Source organism: Tachypleus tridentatus, chromosome 6, assembly GCF_004210375.1.
Source record: "Tachypleus tridentatus isolate NWPU-2018 chromosome 6, ASM421037v1, whole genome shotgun sequence".
NCBI classification, from domain to species: Eukaryota; Metazoa; Arthropoda; class Merostomata; order Xiphosura; family Limulidae; genus Tachypleus; species Tachypleus tridentatus.
In genome coordinates, this window is record NC_134830.1 from 29,570,968 (window position 1) to 29,596,149 (window position 25,182).

The 25,182-nt window shown below is 34.0% G+C and overlaps 1 protein-coding gene across 1 annotated transcript in view; it reads left to right on the forward strand.

Moving 5' to 3' along the window:
- LOC143251573 (putative carbonic anhydrase-like protein 2) overlaps positions 1-25,182 on the forward strand; it is a 169,854-nt gene that overhangs the window by 77,263 nt on the left and 67,409 nt on the right. The window contains exon 3 of the mRNA XM_076502844.1: positions 5,397-5,533. Coding sequence (XP_076358959.1) covers positions 5,397-5,533 — 137 coding nt within the window. The remainder of the gene's footprint in view (positions 1-5,396; positions 5,534-25,182) is intronic.

The following is a 25,182-nucleotide window of genomic DNA, read 5'->3' on the forward strand; positions in this document are numbered from 1 at the left end:
AATGCCGGGCCCAGATGGAAGGGAAGTTGGTATTTATTACAAATAATCACAAGTCATTATAATAACTTTAAAGCAAAAGTGTCTTTGGGTTTTTTCTTATAGCAAAACTACATAAAACTATCTACTGAATCCACCGAGGGGAATCCGTAGACTTACCGCTGTGATAGCGGGGGACTAAAACAAAAGTAAGCTATAGTATTTACTTTGCATATTAGAGAAAACGTTCTGTCCGCAGAAGTATCAACGTATACGAATATAATTATATTGATTATAATAAATGTTTATAAACAGAAAAATGCATATTATGCATTCTTCTTTCTTCCAACTTAAAGCTAGGAACAATTTAAAGTAAGTGCAACAAATTTAGATAAAATAGTATTTGATAGCAAATTGATTAGTTAAGTTACAAATAAAACAGCGCTTTTAGTTAGAAAGATATATAACTTGTGGATCTGTATTTAGAATTGCCCCGATAATTACTACTACATAACAGTTATAAGCGCATGGCTGTTCATGAAGTTGAACACTTAGTCTGAAGGGTTTGTTTTACCAAGGGTGGAACTGGGTATGCTGCTTATTTGCTGCTTAAAAATACAAAAAAAAAAAAAAACAGTTTGGTTTGTTTTGAATTTCGCGCAAAGCTACACGAGGGCTATCTGCGCTAGCCGTCCCTAATTTAGCAGTGTAAGACTAGAGGGAAGGCAGTAGTTGTAATCACCCACCGCCAACTGCTGGGCTACTCTTCTACTAACGAATAGTGGATTAACGGTAACATTATAAAACCCCCACGGCTGAAAAGGCAAGCGCGTTTGATGCAACGGAGATTCGAACTCGCGACCCCCAGATTACAAGCCAAACACCTTAACCCACCTGGCCATGCCGGGCCAGCCTGTATGGAAGGATATGATACTACAACCAGAAAACAACTAATTAGTTATATATATTTGATATTTGTTGAATATTTAGGGTTGGAATTTCCATCACCCCAAACATGCTTGCTCTTTCAGCCGTGTGAGTGTTATAATCATAAGTCAATTCCACTATTTATAGGTAAAAGAGTAGCCTGAAGGTTAGCGGTGGGTGGTAATGACTAGCTGCCTTTCCTCTTGTCTTGCAGTACTAAATTATGGATGGCTAGCAAGAAAAAATTCCCATATTGCTTTGCGCGAAATTTAAAAGGCAAACTTACCAATGCTTCCTTTTTTCTCAGTACTTTGCACATCACGTCAGAAATACTTTAACAAATAAATAATATGTGTATTACTGTGAAGGTATTCAGTATCTACCGATCCATTAGCGTGGGAGTCTCTGTCAGGATATGGTTTGTTTGTTTGTAGTTAGCACAAAGCTACACAATGGACTATCTATTCTCTACCCACCAAGAGTATCAAAACAGGGTTTCTAGCTTTACAAGTCTGCAGACATGCCGTTGTGTCACTGGACGACGTTAGCATATGCAATGTTCTGAAAAGGTGGGAGGATGCTGAATTTGTTTGACAATTCCTGTATTAAATATCTGTACAAAAACTGCTTACGTACTTTTCAGAAGCGAAAACGGCACGTGCCAAATAAACTTTAGAACTTAAGAGTAGATTGAAATATTTTGAGTATACATCAATCAAAACTGAATGAAGTTAGGAAATAGACGGGCAACTGAAAAAAAAATTGTGTATTTCCATACGTTTAAAAAACAAAAATATTTCCGTACGTTTTCTGTATCTGGGAATCCTTAGTTTCTGTTTTAAATCGACTGTCAGTAGTCGGATTTAATTTCTTCGAATGAGGCCCGGCATGGCCAGGTGGGTTAGGGCGTTCGACCTGTAATCTGAGGGTTGTGGGTTCAAATCCCCGTCGCACCAAACATGCTCGCCCTTTCAACCATGTGGACGTTATAATGTGACAGTCAATCTCACTAGTGTTGGCAAAAGAGTAGGCCAAAAGTTGGTGGTAGGTGGTGATGACTAGTTGCTTCCTCTCTAGTCTTACACTACTAAATTAGGGACGGCTAGAGCAGACATCTCTCGTGTAGCTTTACGCGAAGTTCAAAGTCAAACAAACAAACAATCTTTTGAATGAAACGAAAGCGCGTAAACGAAACTACAAGATTGGTGATTCTAAAACGTTTTTATATAGCTTCGTTCTAGACCCAAATAATTATACATTCATGATCATGTGTAAATAATAATTGAAAAAAAAGATACAATACTTTATAAACTACTGTTTATACCAAATGTCTGTGAGATATTGGAAAACCGCAGTTCATAAATAGGATTTTATACGATCTTTTACATCTCGTCGTTCAACACAATTGACGAGTTCTAGTATTGAAACAAAAGGTTTATTGAGCAATTCTGCCTTTTTACGCCCGCTAGTACAGAAGTAAGTCTACAAATTTACAACGCTAAAATCAGGGGCTCGATTCCCCTCGGTAGGTTCAGCAGATAGCTCGATGTGGCTTTGCTAAGAGAAAACAAGCACGAACCCACACACACACGCCTTTTTATGAAATCGATGTTGAACAAACTACAAGCGTAAAGTAACTACTTATTACCACATCAATATTACTTTTCCACGTTTCAATAGTTGTTTTATATGCGTTTAAACCACAAGAATGATATCCGTAGTCACATGTAACTTACTCTGTATCAGCAGAACATATCAGGAAAGATTAGTTTGCTTATGTTTTTAAATCAGCTCATAAAATGAAATGCCCAGAGCAAATACAAAAGAGGCGCATAAAGAAATATTCATGAATCGGTTTTGCAAAATACATCTTTCGGTATATATCCCAGTTCTTACGTGACTGTGTAATGATTTTTGTCTTGTATGATCTCTCCGCGTGAGCCAGGCATGAAAACAACAAAATATACCGACCTCCATGAAGTCAAGAATATAGTGTTATATTGATAAGGAAAGAACTACAACTTATACAATATTTCTGCACCAGTTTTCACAATTGTTTAATAGTGCAGCTTAGAGTCGTGTAAAACTTTTTAAAAAGGAATGCTATAATAGTACCTTTCAGCGTAAAACTCTTAAGAAAGGAAATATTTAACAGTACTTTTAAGTGTAAAACACTTTAAAAAAGAAATATTTTATGGTACCTTTCAGCATAAGACTCTTTAGAGAGGAAAGATCTAATAGTACCTTTCAGCATAAAACTCATTAAAAAATAAAGATCTAATAGTACCTTTCAGCATAAAACTCTTTAAAAAGGAAAGATTTAATAGTACCTTTCAGTATAAAACTCATTAAAATAAAGATCTAATAGTACCTTTCAGTATAAAACTCTTTAAAAAGGAAAGATCTAATAGTACCTTTCAGTATAAAACTCATTAAAAAATAAAGATCTAATAGTACCTTTCAGTATAAAACTCTTTAAAAAGGAAAGATCTAATAGTACCTTTCAGCATAAAACTCATTAAAAAATAAAGATCTAATAGTACCTTTCAGCATAAAACTCTTTAAAAAGGAAAGATTTAATAGTACCTTTCAGTATAAAACTCATTAAAAATAAAGATCTAATAGTACCTTTCAGTATAAAACTCTTTAAAAAGGAAAGATCTAATAGTACCTTTCAGTATAAAACTCATTAAAAATAAAGATCTAATAGTACCTTTCAGTATAAAACTCTTTAAAAAGGAAAGATCTAAAAGTATCTTTCAGTATAAAACTCTTTAAAAATAAAGATCTAATAGTACCTTTCAGCATAAAACTCTTTAAAAAGGAAAGATCTGATAGTACCTTTCAGTATAAAACTCTTTAAAAAATAAAGATCTAATAGTACCTTTCAGCATAAAACTCATTAAAAATAAAGATCTAATAGTACCTTCAGTATAAAACTCTTTAAAAGGAAAGATCTAAAGTATCTTTCAGTATAAAACTCTTTAAAAATAAAGATCTAATAGTACCTTTCAGCATAAAACTTATCAAAAATAAAGATCTAATAGTACCTTTCAGTATAAAACTCTTTAAAAATAAAGATCTAATAGTACCTTTCAGTATAAAACTCATTAAAAATAAAGATCTAATAGTACCTTTCAGCATAAAACTCATTAAAAATAAAGATCTAATAGTACCTTTCAGTATAAAACTCTTTAAAAGGAAAGATCTAAAAGTATCTTTCAGTATAAAACTCTTTAAAAATAAAGATCTAATAGTACCTTTCAGCATAAAACTCATCAAAAATAAAGATCTAATAGTACCTTTCAGTATAAAACTCTTTAGAAATAAAGATCTAAAAGTACCTTTCAGTATAAAACTCTTTAAAAGTAAAGATCTAATAGTACCTTTCAGCGTGTGAAACTTGTAATTCAAGTTCATCGTTTTCTACTTCCAAACAGTTTTTATTTAATTCACGCTGAAACTACAGTCAGTAATAATAACTGAAACTAACACTGGTATTTAAAGCTTATTGCTTTACACAAATGCTCTATATGTTTATATGGGTTCTAAAAGTAATTTTCATTGCATTATTTGTTATTATGCAATTCTATTTTGACATCTTACAGTCTCTCACTACTGTAACTACATGCGTAATTTTAATGTGATAATTATCATTTTCCTTATATTAATCTTGATGAGAGAATACTTACAGCTATAACAACCAATTTACACTCGCGCAAAAAGTACAGATAGATGGATAGCCCTTTTCTTCGTTTCTGTTTAATTGCGAGAAGGAACGACTGTTTCCCTTCTGCCTGGTTACAGAGAGCATTTTTAGAAGTTGGACGTTACGAATTTGGGGTTGAATGTTTGGAGTTAAGCACAAAGCTACACAATGAGCTGTATGTGCTCTGCCCGCCACAGGTATCGAAACCTGGGTTATAGCGGTGTGAGTACGCAGACATATCGCTGTGCCACTGGGGGGCTGCAAACTTAGACGTCCAAAACTTCTAGTTTTTCATGTTCATCTTATTGGAGAGGTTAAAGTTAATACTGTTTATTGTGGCATCGGTTCATGTTTCTTCATTTAAGTAAATATCTCTATTGCTGTAATACATTCTACCTGTCCTTCTTTCTACTTCGTAACCTCGCTTTAGTTGTTAATCATTTATGTTTTACTCCTTGTGTTTATGGCCAAGATGGCTACAATTTCCTTTTTTTTCTGTTTTGATTGAGTAATATTTTTGAATACTTCACTTTCACATCACTTGTTGTTCTGTTAACTCATGATTTGTGCACAGTTGTATCAGTCGCAACCAGATGAGTTTCATTAGGGGATTAAACGGTTTATTCCAAGTTAGCGGGATTTCTCTGACATCTTGTTGAATTATTAACGTGTACCTATAAAATATTTAACTGAGACTATACTGATGATATATCAGTTGTTTATATTAGCATTTTTTTTTTGCGTGGGAATAGAACTCATGTTTATTAACATCTTTGTTTTACAGGACCCAATTATTGGGGTCTTTTGAATCCAGAGTGGAGTCTGTGTAACATGGGTCATCGCCAGTCTCCCGTTGATATTGATCCTACAAAACTACTGTTTGATCCGAACTTAAGACCACTCCACGTGGAAAAGAAACGGGTGAGTATCAATACGCCTCGTGTATGTGCAAATATATTGATTTAATTAATATTCGAGTATTGTACTGTCAAAGAATTAAATATATATATACATATATTAACATTGTAAAATCTAATGTTTAGTCACTATAAGATATCTTCCGTACCTTAATTGTTATTAAATTCTTAATAACGTTTCTTATCTAATTATGTATTTACTATATTTCCATTGCACACGCTGAGTGTTTATAATATACAAGTAAAGTAATAACTTGCAAGATAGAGGAAGTAAATTTGAGATGGCTAATACGAGCCTTTGACAAAAACATTGCAAACAAGATAACGGAGATGGCATTTGCATCATCCATATAAAATAGAGCAGGCAAGAATCAACATATATACATATATATATATATTACATTAATTCTACCAATATTCTATTACACTGTATGCTTCTGCTATTATGTAGGAACAATGCAAATGTCGTTACCACTGTCTTGTTTGCAGTGTTTTATTTAAAGGATTGATATTTGCCATCTATATATTCACTTCCTTTTTTAGAAAACTTTTCTTTATCTATATATTCACTTCCTTTTTTAGAAAACTTTTCTTTATCTATATATTCACTTCCTTTTTTAGAAAACTTTTCTTTATCTATATACTCACTTCCTTTTCTAGAAAACTTTTCTTTATCTATATACTCACTTCCTTTTCTAGAAAACGTTTCTTTATCTATTTGCTTGTTTAAAATCCAGTGTTTCAACATATATATGCAACACTAGTGAGTTATTTCTATCATCATTGCAACAATAGTGAGTTAATTCCCTCATCTATACAACACTAGTGAGTTATTTCCATCATCTATGCAACACTAGTGAATTATTACTATCATCTATGCAACACTAGTGAGTTATTTTCATCATCATTGCAACACTAGTGAGTTATTTCCATCATATATGCAACACTAGTGAGTTAATTCCCTCATCTATACAACACTAGTGAGTTATTTCCATCATCATTGCAACACTAGTGAGTTATTTCCATCATCTATGCAACACTAGTGAGTTATTTCCATCATCTATGCAACACTAGTGAGTTATTACTATTATCTATGCAATACTAGTGAGTTATTTTCATCATCATTGCAACACTAGTGAATTATTACTATCATCTATGCAACACTAGTGAGTTATTTCCATCATATATACAACACGAGTGCGTTATTTCCATCATCTATACAACACTAGAGAGTTATTTCCATCATATTAAAACACTAGTGAGTTATTTCCATCATCTATACAACACTAGTGAGTTATTTCCATCATCTATACAACACTAGTGAGTTATTTCCATCATCATTGCAACACTAGTAAGTTATTTCCATCATCTATGCAACACTAGTGAGTTATTTCCATCATATATACAACACGAGTGAGTTATTTCCATCATCTATTCAACACTAGTGAGCTATTTCCATCATCATTGCAACTCTAGTGAGTTATTTCCATCATCTATGCAACACTAGTGAGTTATTACTATCATCTATGCAACACTAGTGAGTTATTTCCATCATCATTGCAACACTAGTGAGTTATTTCCATCATCTATGCGACACTAGTGAGTTATTTTTATCATCATTGCAACACTAGTGAGTTAATTCCCTCATCTATACAACACTAGTGAGTTATTTCCATCATCTATGCAACACTAGTGAATTATTACTATCATCTATGCAACACTAGTGAGTTATTTCCATCATATATACAACACGAGTGCGTTATTTCCATCATCTATACAACACTAGAGAGTTATTTCCATCATCTATGCAACACTAGAGAGTTATTTCCATCATCTATGCAACACTAGTGAGTTCATCTATACAACACTAGTGAGTTATTTCCATCATCTATACAACACTAGTGAGTTATTTCCATCATCATTGCAACACTAGTAAGTTATTTCCATCATCTATGCAACACTAGAGAGTTATTTTCATCATCATTGCAACACTAGTGAGTTATTTCCATCATATATACAACACCAGTGAGTTATTTCCATCATCCATTCAACACTAGTGAGCTATTTCCATCATCTATGCAACACTAGTCAGTTATTTCCTTTATCATTGCAACACTAGTGAGTTATTCCATCATCTATGCAACACTAGTGAGTTATTTCCATCATATATGCAACACTAGTGAGTTATTTCCATCATCTATACAACACTAGTGAGTTATTTCCATCATTTATACAACACTAGTGAGTTATTTCCATCATCATTGCAACACTAGTAAGTTATTTCCATCATCTATGCAACACTAGTGAGTTATTTTCATCATCATTGCAACACTAGTGAGTTATTTCCATCATCTATGCGACACTAGTGAGTTATTACTATCATCTATGCAACACTAGTGAGTTATTTTCATCATCATTGCAACACTAGTGAGTTATTTTCATCATCATTGCAACACTAGTGAGTTATTTCCATCATATATACAACACGAGTGAGTTATTTCCATCATCTATACAACACTAGTGAGTTATTTCCATCATCATTACAACACTAGTGAATTATTTCCATCATCTATACAACACTAGTGAGTTATTTCCATCATCTATGCAACACTAGTGAGTTATTTCCATCATATTAAAACACTAGTGAGTTATTTCCATCATCTATACAACACTAGTGAGTTATTTCCATCATCTATACAACACTAGTGAGTTATTTCCATCATCATTGCAACACTAGTAAGTTATTTCCATCATCTATGCAACACTAGTGAGTTATTTTCATCATCATTGCAACACTAGTGAGTTATTTCCATCATATATACAACACGAGTGAGTTATTTCCATCATTTATTCAACACTAGTGAGCTATTTCCATCATCATTCCAACTCTAGTGAGTTATTTCCATCATCTATGCAACACTAGTGAGTTATTTCCATCATCTATGCAACACTAGTGAATTATTACTATCATCTATGCAACACTAGTGAGTTATTTCCATCATATATACAACACGAGTGCGTTATTTCCATCATCTATACAACACTAGAGAGTTATTTCCATCATCTATGCAACACTAGTGAGTTATTTCCATCATCTATACAACACTAGTGAGTTATTTCCATCATCTATACAACACTAGTGAGTTATTTCCATCATCATTGCAACACTAGTAAGTTATTTCCATCATCTATGCAACACTAGTGAGTTATTTTCATCATCATTGCAACACTAGTGAGTTATTTCCATCATATATACAACACGAGTGAGTTATTTCCATCATCTATTCAACACTAGTGAGCTATTTCCATCATCTATGCAACACTAGTCAGTTATTTCCTTTATCATTGCAACACTAGTGAGTTATTTCCATCATCTATGCAACACTAGTGAGTTATTTCCATCATCTATGCAACACTAGTGAGTTATTTCCATCATCTATACAACACTAGTGAGTTATTTCCATCATCTATACAACACTAGTGAGTTATTTCCATCATCATTGCAACACTAGTAAGTTATTTCCATCATCTATGCAACACTAGTGAGTTATTTTCATCATCATTGCAACACTAGTGAGTTATTTCCATCATATATACAACACGAGTGCGTTATTTCCATCATCTATTCAACACTAGTGAGTTATTTCCATCATCATTGCAACACTAGTGAGTTATTTCCATCATCTATGCAACACTAGTGAGTTATTTCCATCATCTATGCAACACTAGTGAGTTATTACTATCATCTATGCAATACTAGTGAGTTATTTTCATCATCATTGCAACACTAGTGAGTTATTTCCATCATATATACAACACTAGTGAGTTATTTCCATCATCTATACAACACTAGTGAGTTATTTCCATCATCTATACAACACTAGTGAGTTATTTCCATCATCATTGCAACACTAGTGAGTTATTTCCATCATCTATGCAACACTAGTGAGTTATTTCCATCATCTATGCAACACTAGTGAGTTATTTCCATCATCTATGCAACACTAGTGAGTTATTTCCATCATCATTGCAACACTAGTGAGTTATTTCCATCATCTATGCGACACTAGTGAGTTATTTTTATCATCATTGCAACACTAGTGAGTTATTTCCATCATCTATACAACACTAGTGAGTTATTTCCATCATCTATGCAACACTAGTGAATTATTACTATCATCTATGCAACACTAGTGAGTTATTTCCATCATCTATACAACACTAGTGAGTTATTTCCATCATCTATACAACACTAGTGAGTTATTTCCATCATCATTGCAACACTAGTGAGTTATTTCCATCATCTATGCAACACTAGTGAGTTATTTCCATCATATATACAACACGAGTGAGTTATTTCCATCATCTATTCAACACTAGTGAGCTATTTCCATCATCATTGCAACTCCAGTGAGTTATTTCCATCACCTATGCAACACTAGTGAGTTATTTCCATCATCTATGCAACACTAGTGAGTTATTACTATCATCTATGCAACACTAGTGAGTTATTTCCATCATCATTGCAACACTAGTGAGTTATTTCCATCATCTATGCAACACTAGTGAGTTATTTTTATCATCATTGCAACACTAGTGAGTTATTTCCATCATCTATACAACACTAGTGAGTTATTTCCATCATCTATGCAACACTAGTGAATTATTACTATCATCTATGCAACACTAGTGAGTTATTTCCATCATATATACAACACGAGTGCGTTATTTCCATCATCTATACAACACTAGAGAGTTATTTCCATCATCTATGAAACACTAGAGAGTTATTTCCATCATCTATGCAACACTAGTGAGTTCATCACTAGTGAGTTATTTCCATCATCTATACAACACTAGTGAGTTATTTCCATCATCATTGCAACACTAGTAAGTTATTTCCATCATCTATGCAACACTAGTGAGTTATTTTCATCATCATTGCAACACTAGTGAGTTATTTCCATCATATATACAACACCAGTGAGTTATTTCCATCATCCATTCAACACTAGTGAGCTATTTCCATCATCTATGCAACACTAGTCAGTTATTTCCTTTATCATTGCAACACTAGTGAGTTATTTCCATCATCTATGCAACACTAGTGAGTTATTTCCATCATATACGCAACACTAGTGAGTTATTTCCATCATCTATACAACACTAGTGAGTTATTTCCATCATTTATACAACACTAGTGAGTTATTTCCATCATCATTGCAACACTAGTAAGTTATTTCCATCATCTATGCAACACTAGTGAGTTATTTTCATCATCATTGCAACACTAGTGAGTTACTTCCATCATATATACAACACGAGTGAGTTATTTCCATCATCTATTCAACACTAGTGAGCTATTTCCATCATCATTGCAACACTAGTGAGTTATTTCCATCATCTATGCAACACTAGTGAGTTATTACTATCATCTATGCAACACTAGTGAGTTATTTTCATCATCATTGCAACACTAGTGAGTTATTTTCATCATCATTGCAACACTAGTGAGTTATTTTCATCATCATTGCAACACTAGTGAGTTATTTCCATCATATATACAACACGAGTGAGTTATTTCCATCATCTATACAACACTAGTGAGTTATTTCCATCATCATTACAACACTAGTGAATTATTTCCATCATTTATACAACACTAGTGAGTTATTTCCATCATCTATGCAACACTAGTGAGTTATTTCCATCATAATAAAACACTAGTGAGTTATTTCCATCATCTATACAACACTAGTGAGTTATTTCCATCATCTATACAACACTAGTGAGTTATTTCCATCATCATTGCAACACTAGTAAGTTATTTCCATCATCTATGCAACACTAGTGAGTTATTTTCATCATCATTGCAACACTAGTGAGTTATTTCCATCATATATACAACACGAGTGAGTTATTTCCATCATCTATTCAACACTAGTGAGTTATTTCCATCATCATTGCAACACTAGTGAGTTATTTCCATCATCTATGCAACACTAGTGAGTTATTTCCATCATCTATGCAACACTAGTGAGTTATTACTATCATCTATGCAACACTAGTGAGTTATTTCCATCATCATTGCAACACTAGTGAGTTATTTCCATCATCTATGCAACACTAGTGAGTTATTTTATCATCATTGCAACACTAGTGAGTTAATTCCCTCATCTATACAACACTAGTGAGTTATTTCCATCATCTATGCAACACTAGTGAATTATTACTATCATCTATGCAACACTAGTGAGTTATTTCCATCATATATACAACACGAGTGAGTTATTTCCATCATCTATACAACACTAGAGAGTTATTTCCATCATCTATGCAACACTAGTGAGTTATTTCCATCATCTATACAACACTAGTGAGTTATTTCCATCATCTATACAACACTAGTGAGTTATTTCCATCATCATTGCAACATTAGTAAGTTATTTCCATCATCTATGCAACACTAGTGAGTTATTTTCATCATCATTGCAACACTAGTGAGTTATTTCCATCATATATACAACACGAGTGAGTTATTTCCATCATCTATTCAACACTAGTGAGTTATTTCCATCATCTATGCAACACTAGTGAGTTATTTCCTTTATCATTGCAACACTAGTGAGTTATTTCCATCATCTATGCAACACTAGTGAGTTATTTCCATCATCTATGCAACACTAGTGAGTTATTTCCATCATCTATACAACACTAGTGAGTTATTTCCATCATCTATACAACACTAGTGAGTTATTTCCATCATCATTGCAACACTAGTAAGTTATTTCCATCATCTATGCAACACTAGTGAGTTATTTTCATCATCATTGCAACACTAGTGAGTTATTTCCATCATATATACAACACGAGTGCGTTATTTCCATCATCTATTCAACACTAGTGAGCTATTTCCATCATCATTGCAACACTAGTGAGTTATTTCCATCATCTATGCAACACTAGTGAGTTATTTCCATCATCTATGCAACACTAGTGAGTTATTACTATCATCTATGCAATACTAGTGAGTTATTTTCATCATCATTGCAACACTAGTGAGTTATTTCCATCATATATACAACACGAGTGAGTTATTTCCATCATCTATACAACACTAGTGAGTTATTTCCATCATCATTGCAACACTAGTGAGTTATTTCCATCATCTATGCAACACTAGTGAGTTATTTCCATCATCTATGCAACACTAGTGAGTTATTACTATCATCTATGCAACACTAGTGAGTTATTTCCATCATCATTGCAACACTAGTGAGTTATTTCCATCATCTATGCGACACTAGTGAGTTATTTTTATCATCATTGCAACACTAGTGAGTTATTTCCCTCATCTATACAACACTAGTGAGTTATTTCCATCATCTATGCAACACTAGTGAGTTATTTCCATCATCTATACAACACTAGTGAGTTATTTCCATCATCTATACAACACTAGTGAGTTATTTCCATCATCTATACAACACTAGTGAGTTATTTCCATCATCTATACAACACTAGTGAGTTATTTCCATCATCTATGCAACACTAGTGAGTTATTTCCATCATCTATGCAACACTAGTGAGTTATTTCCATCATCTATACAACACTAGTGAGTTATTTCCATCATCATTGCAACACTAGTGAGTTATTTCCATCATCTATGCAACACTAGTGAGTTATTTTCATCATCATTGCAACACTAGTGAGTTATTTCCATCATATATACAACACTAGTGAGTTATTTCCATCATCTATGCAACACTAGTGAGTTATTTCCATCATCTATGCAACACTAGTGAGTTATTTCCATTCACTAGTGAGTTATTTCCATCATCTATGCAACACTAGTGAGTTATTTCCATCATCTATGCAACACTAGTGAGTTATTTCCATCATCTATGCAACACTAGTGAGTTATTTCCATCATCTATGCAACACTAGTGAGTTATTTCCATCATCTATGCAACACTAGTGAGTTATTTCCATCATCATTGCAACACTAGTGAGTTATTTCCATCATCTATGCAACACTAGTGAGTTATTTCCATCATCATTGCAACACTAGTGAGTTATTTCCATCATCTATGCAACACTAGTGAGTTATTTCCATCATCTATGCAACACTAGTGAGTTATTTCCATCATCTATGCAACACTAGTGAGTTATTTCCATTGCAACACTAGTGAGTTAGTTATTTCCATCATATTGCAACACTAGTGAGTTATTTCCATCATCTATACAACACTAGTGAGTTATTTCCATCATCTATGCAACACTAGTGAGTTATTTCCATCATCTATGCAACACTAGTGAGTTATTTCCATCATCTATACAACACTAGTGAGTTATTTCCATCATCATTGCAACACTAGTGAGTTATTTCCATCATCTATGCAACACTAGTGAGTTATTTCCATCATCTATGCAACACTAGTGAGTTATTTCCATCATCTATGCAACACTAGTGAGTTATTTCCATCATCTATGCAACACTAGTGAGTTATTTCCATCATCTATGCAACACTAGTGAGTTATTTCCATCATCTATGCAACACTAGTGAGTTATTTCCATCATCTATGCAACACTAGTGAGTTATTTCCATCATCTATACAACACTAGTGAGTTATTTCCATCATCTATGCAACACTAGTGAGTTATTTCCATCATCATTGCAACACTAGTGAGTTATTTCCATCATCTATGCAACACTAGTGAGTTATTTCCATCATCATTGCAACACTAGTGAGTTATTTCCATCATCTATGCAACACTAGTGAGTTATTTCCATCATCTATGCAACACTAGTGAGTTATTTCCATCATCATATGCAACACTAGTGAGTTATTTCCATCATCTATTGCAACACTAGTGAGTTATTTCCATCATCTATGCAACACTAGTGAGTTATTTCCATCATCTATGCAACACTAGTGAGTTATTTCCATCATCTATGCAACACTAGTGAGTTATTTCCATCATCTATGCAACACTAGTGAGTTATTTCCATCATCTATGCAACACTAGTGAGTTATTTCCATCATCTATGCAACACTAGTGAGTTATTTCATCATCATGCAACACTAGTGAGTTATTTCCATCATATACAACACTAGTGAGTTATTTCCATCATCTATGCAACACTAGTGAGTTATTTCCATCATCATTGCAACACTAGTGAGTTATTTCCATCATCTATACAACACTAGTGAGTTATTTCCATCATCATATTGCAACACTAGTGAGTTATTTCCATCATCATTGCAACACTAGTGAGTTATTTCCATCATCTATGCAACACTAGTGAGTTATTTCCATCATCTATGCAACACTAGTGAGTTATTTCCATCATCTATGCAACACTAGTGAGTTATTTCCATCATCTATGCAACACTAGTGAGTTATTTCCATCATCTATGCAACACTAGTGAGTTATTTCCATCATCTATGCAACACTAGTGAGTTATTTCCATCATCTATGCAACACTAGTGAGTTATTTCCATCATCTATACAACACTAGTGAGTTATTTCCATCATCTATGAGTTATTTCCATCAACACTAGTGAGTTATTTCCATCATCTATACAACACTAGTGAGTTATTTCCATCATTGCAACACTAGTGAGTTATTTCCATCATCTATGCAACACTAGTGAGTTATTTCCATCATCATTGCAACACTAGTGAGTTATTTCCATCATCATCTATGAGTTATTTCCATCATCAACACTAGTGAGTTATTTCCATCATCTATTGCAACACTAGTGAGTTATTTCCATCATCTATGCAACACTAGTGAGTTATTTCCATCATCTATACAACACTAGTGAGTTATTTCCATCATCTATACAACACTAGTGAGTTATTTCCATCATCATATGCAACACTAGTGAGTTATTTCCATCATCTATGCAACACTAGTGAGTTATTTCCATCATCATTGCAACACTAGTGAGTTATTTCCATCATATTGCAACACTAGTGAGTTATTTCCATCATCTATGCAACACTAGTGAGTTATTTCCATCATCTATGCAACACTAGTGAGTTATTTCCATCATCTATGCAACACTAGTGAGTTATTTCCATCATCATATGCAACACTAGTGAGTTATTTCCATCATCTATGCAACACTAGTGAGTTATTTCCATCATCTATGCAACACTAGTGAGTTATTTCCATCATCATATGCAACACTAGTGAGTTATTTCCATCATCTATGTTATTTCCATCATCAACACTAGTGAGTTATTTCCATCATCTATGCAACACTAGTGAGTTATTTCCATCATCTATGCAACACTAGTGAGTTATTTCCATCATCTATGCAACACTAGTGAGTTATTTCCATCATCTATGCAACACTAGTGAGTTATTTCCATCATCTATGCAACACTAGTGAGTTATTTCCATCATCTATACAACACTAGTGAGTTATTTCCATCATCTATGCAACACTAGTGAGTTATTTCCATCATCTATGCAACACTAGTGAGTTATTTCCATCATCTATTGCAACACTAGTGAGTTATTTCCATCATCTATGCAACACTAGTGAGTTATTTCCATCATCTATGCAACACTAGTGAGTTATTTCCATCATCATATGCAACACTAGTGAGTTATTTCCATCATCTATGCAACACTAGTGAGTTATTTCCATCATCTATGCAACACTAGTGAGTTATTTCCATCATCTATGCAACACTAGTGAGTTATTTCCATCATCTATGCAACACTAGTGAGTTATTTCCATCATCTATGCAACACTAGTGAGTTATTTCCATCATCTATGCAACACTAGTGAGTTATTTCCATCATCTATGCAACACTAGTGAGTTATTTCCATCATCTATGCAACACTAGTGAGTTATTTCCATCATCTATGCAACACTAGTGAGTTATTTCCATCATCTATGCAACACTAGTGAGTTATTTCCATCATCTATGCAACACTAGTGAGTTATTTCCATCATCTATGCAACACTAGTGAGTTATTTCCATCATCTCATGCAACACTAGTGAGTTATTTCCATCATCATATGCAACACTAGTGAGTTATTTCCATCATCTATGCAACACTAGTGAGTTATTTCATCATCATGCAACACTAGTGAGTTATTTCCATCATCTATGCAACACTAGTGAGTTATTTCCATCATCTATGCAACACTAGTGAGTTATTTCCATCATCTATGCAACACTAGTGAGTTATTTCCATCATCATATGCAACACTAGTGAGTTATTTCCATCATCTATACAACACTAGTGAGTTATTTCCATCATCTATACAACACTAGTGAGTTATTTCCATCATCATTGCAACACTAGTGAGTTATTTCCATCATCTATGCAACACTAGTGAGTTATTTCCATCATCTATGCAACACTAGTGAGTTATTTCCATCATCTATGCAACACTAGTGAGTTATTTCCATCATCATTGCAACACTAGTGAGTTATTTCCATCATCTATGCAACACTAGTGAGTTATTTCCATCATCATTGCAACACTAGTGAGTTATTTCCATCATCTATACAACACTAGTGAGTTATTTCCATCATCTATGCAACACTAGTGAGTTATTTCCATCATCTATGCAACACTAGTGAGTTATTTCCATCATCTATACAACACTAGTGAGTTATTTCCATCATCTATACAACACTAGTGAGTTATTTCCATCATCTATGCAACACTAGTGAGTTATTTCCATCATCTATGCAACACTAGTGAGTTATTTCCATGCAACACTAGTGAGTTATTTCCATCACAACACTAGTGAGTTATTTCCATCATCTATGCAACACTAGTGAGTTATTTCCATCATCTATGCAACACTAGTGAGTTATTTCCATCATCATTGCAACACTAGTGAGTTATTTCCATCATCTATGCAACACTAGTGAGTTATTTTTCTATGCAACACATCATCATCTATTCAACACTAGTGAGTTATTTCCATCATCTATGCAACACTAGTGAGTTATTTCCATCATCATTGCAACACTAGTGAGTTATTTCCATCATCTATGCAACACTAGTGAGTTATTTCCATCATCATATGCAACACTAGTGAGTTATTTCCATCATCTATGCAACACTAGTGAGTTATTTCATCATCATGCAACACTATGAGTTATTTTCATCATCATATGCAACACTAGTGAGTTATTTCCATCATCTATGCAACACTAGTGAGTTATTTCCATCATCATATGCAACACTAGTGAGTTATTTCCATCATCATGCAACACTAGTGAGTTATTTCCATCATATATACAACACTAGTGAGTTATTTCCATCATCTATGCAACACTAGTGAGTTATTTCCATCATCTATGCAACACTAGTGAGTTATTTCCATCATCTATGCAACACTAGTGAGTTATTTCCATCATCTATGCAACACTAGTGAGTTATTTCCATCATCTATGCAACACTAGTGAGTTATTTCCATCATCTATGCAACACTAGTGAGTTATTTCCATCATCTATGCAACACTAGTGAGTTATTTTCATCATCATTGCAACACTAGTGAGTTATTTCCATCATATATATGCAACACTAGTGAGTTATTTCCATCATCTATACAACACTAGTGAGTTATTTCCATCATCTATGCAACACTAGTGAGTTATTTCCATCATCTATGCAACACTAGTGAGTTATTTCCATCATCTATGCAACACTAGTGAGTTATTTCCATCATCTATGCAACACTAGTGAGTTATTTCCATCATCTATACAACACTAGTGAGTTATTTCCATCATCTATACAACACTAGTGAGTTATTTCCATCATCTAGTGAGTTATTTCCATCAACACTAGTGAGTTATTTCCATCATCTATGCAACACTAGTGAGTTATTTCCATCATCTATGCAACACTAGTGAGTTATTTCCATCATCTATGCAACACTAGTGAGTTATTTCCATCATCTATGCAACACTAGTGAGTTATTTCCATCATCTATGCAACACTAGTGAGTTATTTCCATCATCTATGCAACACTAGTGAGTTATTTCCATCATAGTGATGCAACACTAGTGAGTTATTTCCATCATCTATGCAACACTAGTGAGTTATTTCCATCATCTATGCAACACTAGTGAGTTATTTCCATCATCTATGCAACACTAGTGAGTTATTTCCATCATCTATACAACACTAGTGAGTTATTTCCATCATCATATGCAACACTAGTGAGTTATTTCCATCATCTATGCAACACTAGTGAGTTATTTCCATCATCTATGCAACACTAGTGAGTTATTTCCATCATCTATGCAACACTAGTGAGTTATTTCCATCATCTATGCAACACTAGTGAGTTATTTCCATCATCTATGCAACACTAGTGAGTTATTTCCATCATCTATGCAACACTAGTGAGTTATTTCCATCATCTATGCAACACTAGTGAGTTATTTCCATCATCTATGCAACACTAGTGAGTTATTTCCATCATCTATGCAACACTAGTGAGTTATTTCCATCATCTATGCAACACTAGTGAGTTATTTCCATCATCTATGTTATTTCCATCAACACTAGTGAGTTATTTCCATCATCTATGCAACACTAGTGAGTTATTTCCATCCATCATCAACACTAGTGAGTTATTTCCATCATCTATGCAACACTAGTGAGTTATTTCCATCATCATATGCAACACTAGTGAGTTATTTCCATCATCTATGCAACACTAGTGAGTTATTTCCATCATCTATGCAACACTAGTGAGTTATTTCCATCATCTATGCAACACTAGTGAGTTATTTCCATCATCTATGCAACACTAGTGAGTTATTTCCATCATCTATGCAACACTAGTGAGTTATTTCCATCATATATACAACACTAGTGAGTTATTTCCATCATCTATGCAACACTAGTGAGTTATTTCCATCATCTATGCAACACAACACTAGTGAGTTATTTCCATCATCTATACAACACTAGTGAGTTATTTCCATCATCATGCAACACTAGTGAGTTATTTCCATCATCTATGCAACACTAGTGAGTTATTTCCATCATCATATGCAACACTAGTGAGTTATTTCATCATTTATGCAACACTAGTGAGTTATTTCCATCATCTATGCAACACTAGTGAGTTATTTCCATCATCTATGCAACACTAGTGAGTTAGTTATTTCCATCATCTATGCAACACTAGTGAGTTATTTCCATCATCTAGTGAGTTATTTCCATCATATGCAACACTAGTGAGTTATTTCCATCATCTATGCAACACTAGTGAGTTATTTCCATCATCTATGCAACACTAGTGAGTTATTTCCATCATCTATGCAACACTAGTGAGTTATTTCCATCATCTATGCAACACTAGTGAGTTATTTCCATCATCTATACAACACTAGTGAGTTATTTCCATCATCTATGCAACACTAGTGAGTTATTTCCATCATCTATGCAACACTAGTGAGTTATTTCCATCATCTATGCAACACTAGTGAGTTATTTCCATCATCATGCAACACTAGTGATGCAACACTAGTGAGTTATTTCCATCATCTATGCAACACTAGTGAGTTATTTCCATCATATGCAACACTAGTGAGTTATTTCCATCATCTATGCAACACTAGTGAGTTATTTCCATCATCTATGCAACACTAGTGAGTTATTTCCATCATCATGCAACACTAGTGAGTTATTTCCATCATCTATACAACACTAGTGAGTTATTTCCATCATCTATGCAACACTAGTGAGTTATTTCCATCATCTATGCAACACTAGTGAGTTATTTCCATCATCTATACAACACTAGTGAGTTATTTCCATCATCTATGCAACACTAGTGAGTTATTTTCCATCATAGTGAGTTATTTCCATCATCTATGCAACACTAGTGAGTTATTTCCATCATCTATGCAACACTAGTGAGTTATTTCCATCATCTATGCAACACTAGTGAGTTCATTTGCAACACTAGTGAGTTATTTCCCTCATCTATGCAACACTAGTGAGTTATTTCCATCATCATATGCAACACTAGTGAGTTATTTCCATCATCTATGCAACACTAGTGAGTTATTTCCATCATCTATGCAACACTAGAGAGTTATTTCCATCATCTATGCAACACTAGTGAGTTATTTCCATCATCTATACAACACTAGTGAGTTATTTCCATCATCTATGCAACACTAGTGAGTTATTTCCATCATCTATGCAACACTAGTGAGTTATTTCCATCATCTAGTGAGCAACACTAGTGAGTTATTTCCATCATCTATGCAACACTAGTGAGTTATTTCCATCATATATGCAACACTAGTGAGTTATTTCCATCATCTATACAACACTAGTGAGTTATTTCCATCATCTATTGCAACACTAGTGAGTTATTTCCATCATCAACACTAGTCAGCAACACTAGTGAGTTATTTCCATCATCTACAACACTAGTGAGTTATTTCCATCATCTATGCAACACTAGTGAGTTATTTCCATCATCTATGCAACACTAGTGAGTTATTTCCATCATCATATGCAACACTAGTGAGTTATTTCCATCATCTATGCAACACTAGTGAGTTATTTCCATCATCTATGCAACACTAGTGAGTTATTTCCATCATCTATGCAACACTAGTGAGTTATTTCCATCATTGCAACACTAGTGAGTTATTTTCATCATGCAACACTAGTGAGTTATTTCTATCATCTATGCAACACTAGTGAGTTATTTCCATCATCTATGCAACACTAGTGAGTTATTTCCATCATCTATGCAACACTAGTGAGTTATTTCCATCATCTATGCAACACTAGTGAGTTATTTCCATCACTATACAACACTAGTGAGTTATTTCCATCATCTATGCAACACTAGTGAGTTATTTCCATCATCTATGCAACACTAGTGAGTTATTTCCATCATCTATGCAACACTAGTGAGTTATTTCCATCATCTATGCAACACTAGTGAGTTATTTCCATCATCTATGCAACACTAGTGAGTTATTTCCATCATCTATGCAACACTAGTGAGTTATTTCCATCATCTATGCAACACTAGTGAGTTATTTCCATCATCTATGCAACACTAGTGAGTTATTTCCATCATATTGCAACACTAGTGAGTTATTTCCATCATCTATGCAACACTAGTGAGTTATTTCCATCATCTATGCAACACTAGTGAGTTATTTCCATCATCTATGCAACACTAGTGAGTTATTTCCATCATCTATGCAACACTAGTGAGTTATTTCCATCATCTATGCAACACTAGTGAGTTATTTCCATCATCTATGCAACACTAGTGAGTTATTTCCATCATCTATGCAACACTAGTGAGTTATTTCCATCATCTATGCAACACTAGTGAGTTATTTCCATCATCTATGCAACACTAGTGAGTTATTTCCATCATCTATGCAACACTAGTGAGTTATTTCCATCATCTATGCAACACTAGTGAGTTATTTCCATCATCTATGCAACACTAGTGAGTTATTTTCATCATCATGAGTTATTTCCATCATCATCAACACTAGTGAGTTATTTCCATCATCTATGCAACACTAGTGAGTTATTTCCATCATCTATGCAACACTAGTGAGTTATTTCCATCATCTATGCAACACTAGTGAGTTATTTCCATCATCTATGCAACACTAGTGAGTTATTTCCATCATCATATATGCAACACTAGTGAGTTATTTCCATCATCTATGCAACACTAGTGAGTTATTTCCATCATCTATGCAACACTAGTGAGTTATTTCCATCATCTATGCAACACTAGTGAGTTATTTCCATCATCTATGCAACACTAGTGAGTTATTTCCATCATCATATGCAACACTAGTGAGTTATTTCCATCATCTATGCAACACTAGTGAGTTATTTCCATCATCTATGCAACACTAGTGAGTTATTTCCATCATCTATGCAACACTAGTGAGTTATTTCCATCATCTATGCAACACTAGTGAGTTATTTCCATCATCTATGCAACACTAGTGAGTTATTTCCATCATCTATGCAACACTAGTGAGTTATTTCCATCATCTATGCAACACTAGTGAGTTATTTCCATCATCTATACAACACTAGTGAGTTATTTCCATCATCTATGCAACACTAGTGAGTTATTTCCATCATCATATGCAACACTAGTGAGTTATTTCCATCATCTATGCAACACTAGTGAGTTATTTCCATCATCTATACAACACTAGTGAGTTATTTCCATCATCATATGCAACACTAGTGAGTTATTTCCATCATCTATGCAACACTAGTGAGTTATTTCCATCATCTATGCAACACTAGTGAGTTATTTCCATCATCTATACAACACTAGTGAGTTATTTCCATCATCATTGCAACACTAGTGAGTTATTTCCATCATCTATGCAACACAACACTAGTGAGTTATTTCCATCATCTATGCAACACTAGTGAGTTATTTCCATCATCCATGCAACACTAGTGAGTTATTTCCATCATCTATGCAACACTAGTGAGTTATTTCCATCATCTATGCAACACTAGTGAGTTATTTCCATCATCTATGCAACACTAGTGAGTTATTTCCATCATCTATACAACACTAGTGAGTTATTTCCATCATCTATACAACACTAGTGAGTTATTTCCATCATCATTGCAACACTAGTAAGTTATTTCCATCATCTATGCAACACTAGTGAGTTATTTCCATCATCATTGCAACACTAGTGAGTTATTTCCATCATCTATGCAACACTAGTGAGTTATTTCCATCATCTATTCAACACTAGTGAGTTATTTCCATCATCATTGCAACACTAGTGAGTTATTTCCATCATCTATGCAACACTAGTGAGTTATTTCCATCATCTATGCAACACTAGTGAGTTATTTCCATCATATATGCAACACTAGTGAGTTATTTCCATCTGCAACACTAGTGAGTTATTTCCATCATCTATGCAACACTAGTGAGTTATTTCCATCATCTATGCAACACTAGTGAGTTATTTCCATCATCTATGCAACACTAGTGAGTTATTTCCATCATCTATGCAACACTAGTGAGTTATTTCCATCATCTATACAACACTAGTGAGTTATTTCCATCATCTATACAACACTAGCAGTTATTTCCACATAGCAACACTAGAGTTATTTCCATCATCTATGCAACACTAGTGAGTTATTTCCATCATCATTGCAACACTAGTGAGTTATTTCCATCATATATACAACACTAGTGAGTTATTTCCATCATCTATTCAACACTAGTGAGTTATTTCCATCATCTATGCAACACTAGTGAGTTATTTCCATCATCTATTGCAACACTAGTGAGTTATTTCCATCATCTATGCAACACTAGTGAGTTATTTCCATCATCTATGCAACACTAGTGAGTTATTTCCATCATCTATACAACACAACACTAGTGAGTTATTTCCATCATCTATGCAACACTAGTGAGTTATTTCCATCATCATTGCAACACTAGTGAGTTATTTCCATCATCTATGCAACACTAGTGAGTTATTTCCATCATCATGCAACACTAGTGAGTTATTTCCATCATCTATACAACACTAGTGAGTTATTTCCATCATCATGCAACACTAGTGAGTTATTTCCATCATCTATGCACTAGTGAGTTATTTCCATCATCATTGCAACACTAGTGAGTTATTTCCATCATCTATGCAACACTAGTGAGTTATTTCCATCATCTATGCAACACTAGTGAGTTATTTCCATCATCTATGCAACACTAGTGAGTTATTTCCATCATCTATGCAACACTAGTGAGTTATTTCCATCATCTATGCAACACTAGTGAGTTATTTCCATCATCTATGCAACACTAGTGAGTTATTTCCATCATCTATGCAACACTAGTGAGTTATTTCCATCATCTATGCAACACTAGTGAGTTATTTCCATCATCTATGCAACACTAGTGAGTTATTTCCATCATCTATGCAACACTAGTGAGTTATTTCCATCATCTATGCAACACTAGTGAGTTATTTCCATCATCTATGCAACACTAGTGAGTTATTTCCATCATCTATGCAACACTAGTGAGTTATTTCCATCATCATCTAGTGCAACACTAGTGAGTTATTTCCATCATCATTGCAACACTAGTGAGTTATTTCCATCATCTATGCAACACTAGTGAGTTATTTCCATCATCTATGCAACACTAGTGAGTTATTTCCATCATCTATACAACACTAGTGAGTTATTTCCATCATCTATACAACACTAGTGAGTTATTTCCATCATCATTGCAACACTAGTGAGTTATTTCCATCATCTAGTGCAACACTAGTGAGTTATTTCCATCATCTATGCAACACTAGTGAGTTATTTCCATCATCTATGCAACACTAGTGAGTTATTTCCATCATCTATGCAACACTAGTGAGTTATTTCCATCATCTATGCAACACTAGTGAGTTATTTCATCATGCAACACATCATCTATGCAACACTAGTGAGTTATTTCCATCATCTATGCAACACTAGTGAGTTATTTCCATCATCTATGCAACACTAGTGAGTTATTTCCATCATTTGCAACACTAGTGAGTTATATCCATCATCTACAACACTAGTGAGTTATTTCCATCATCATATG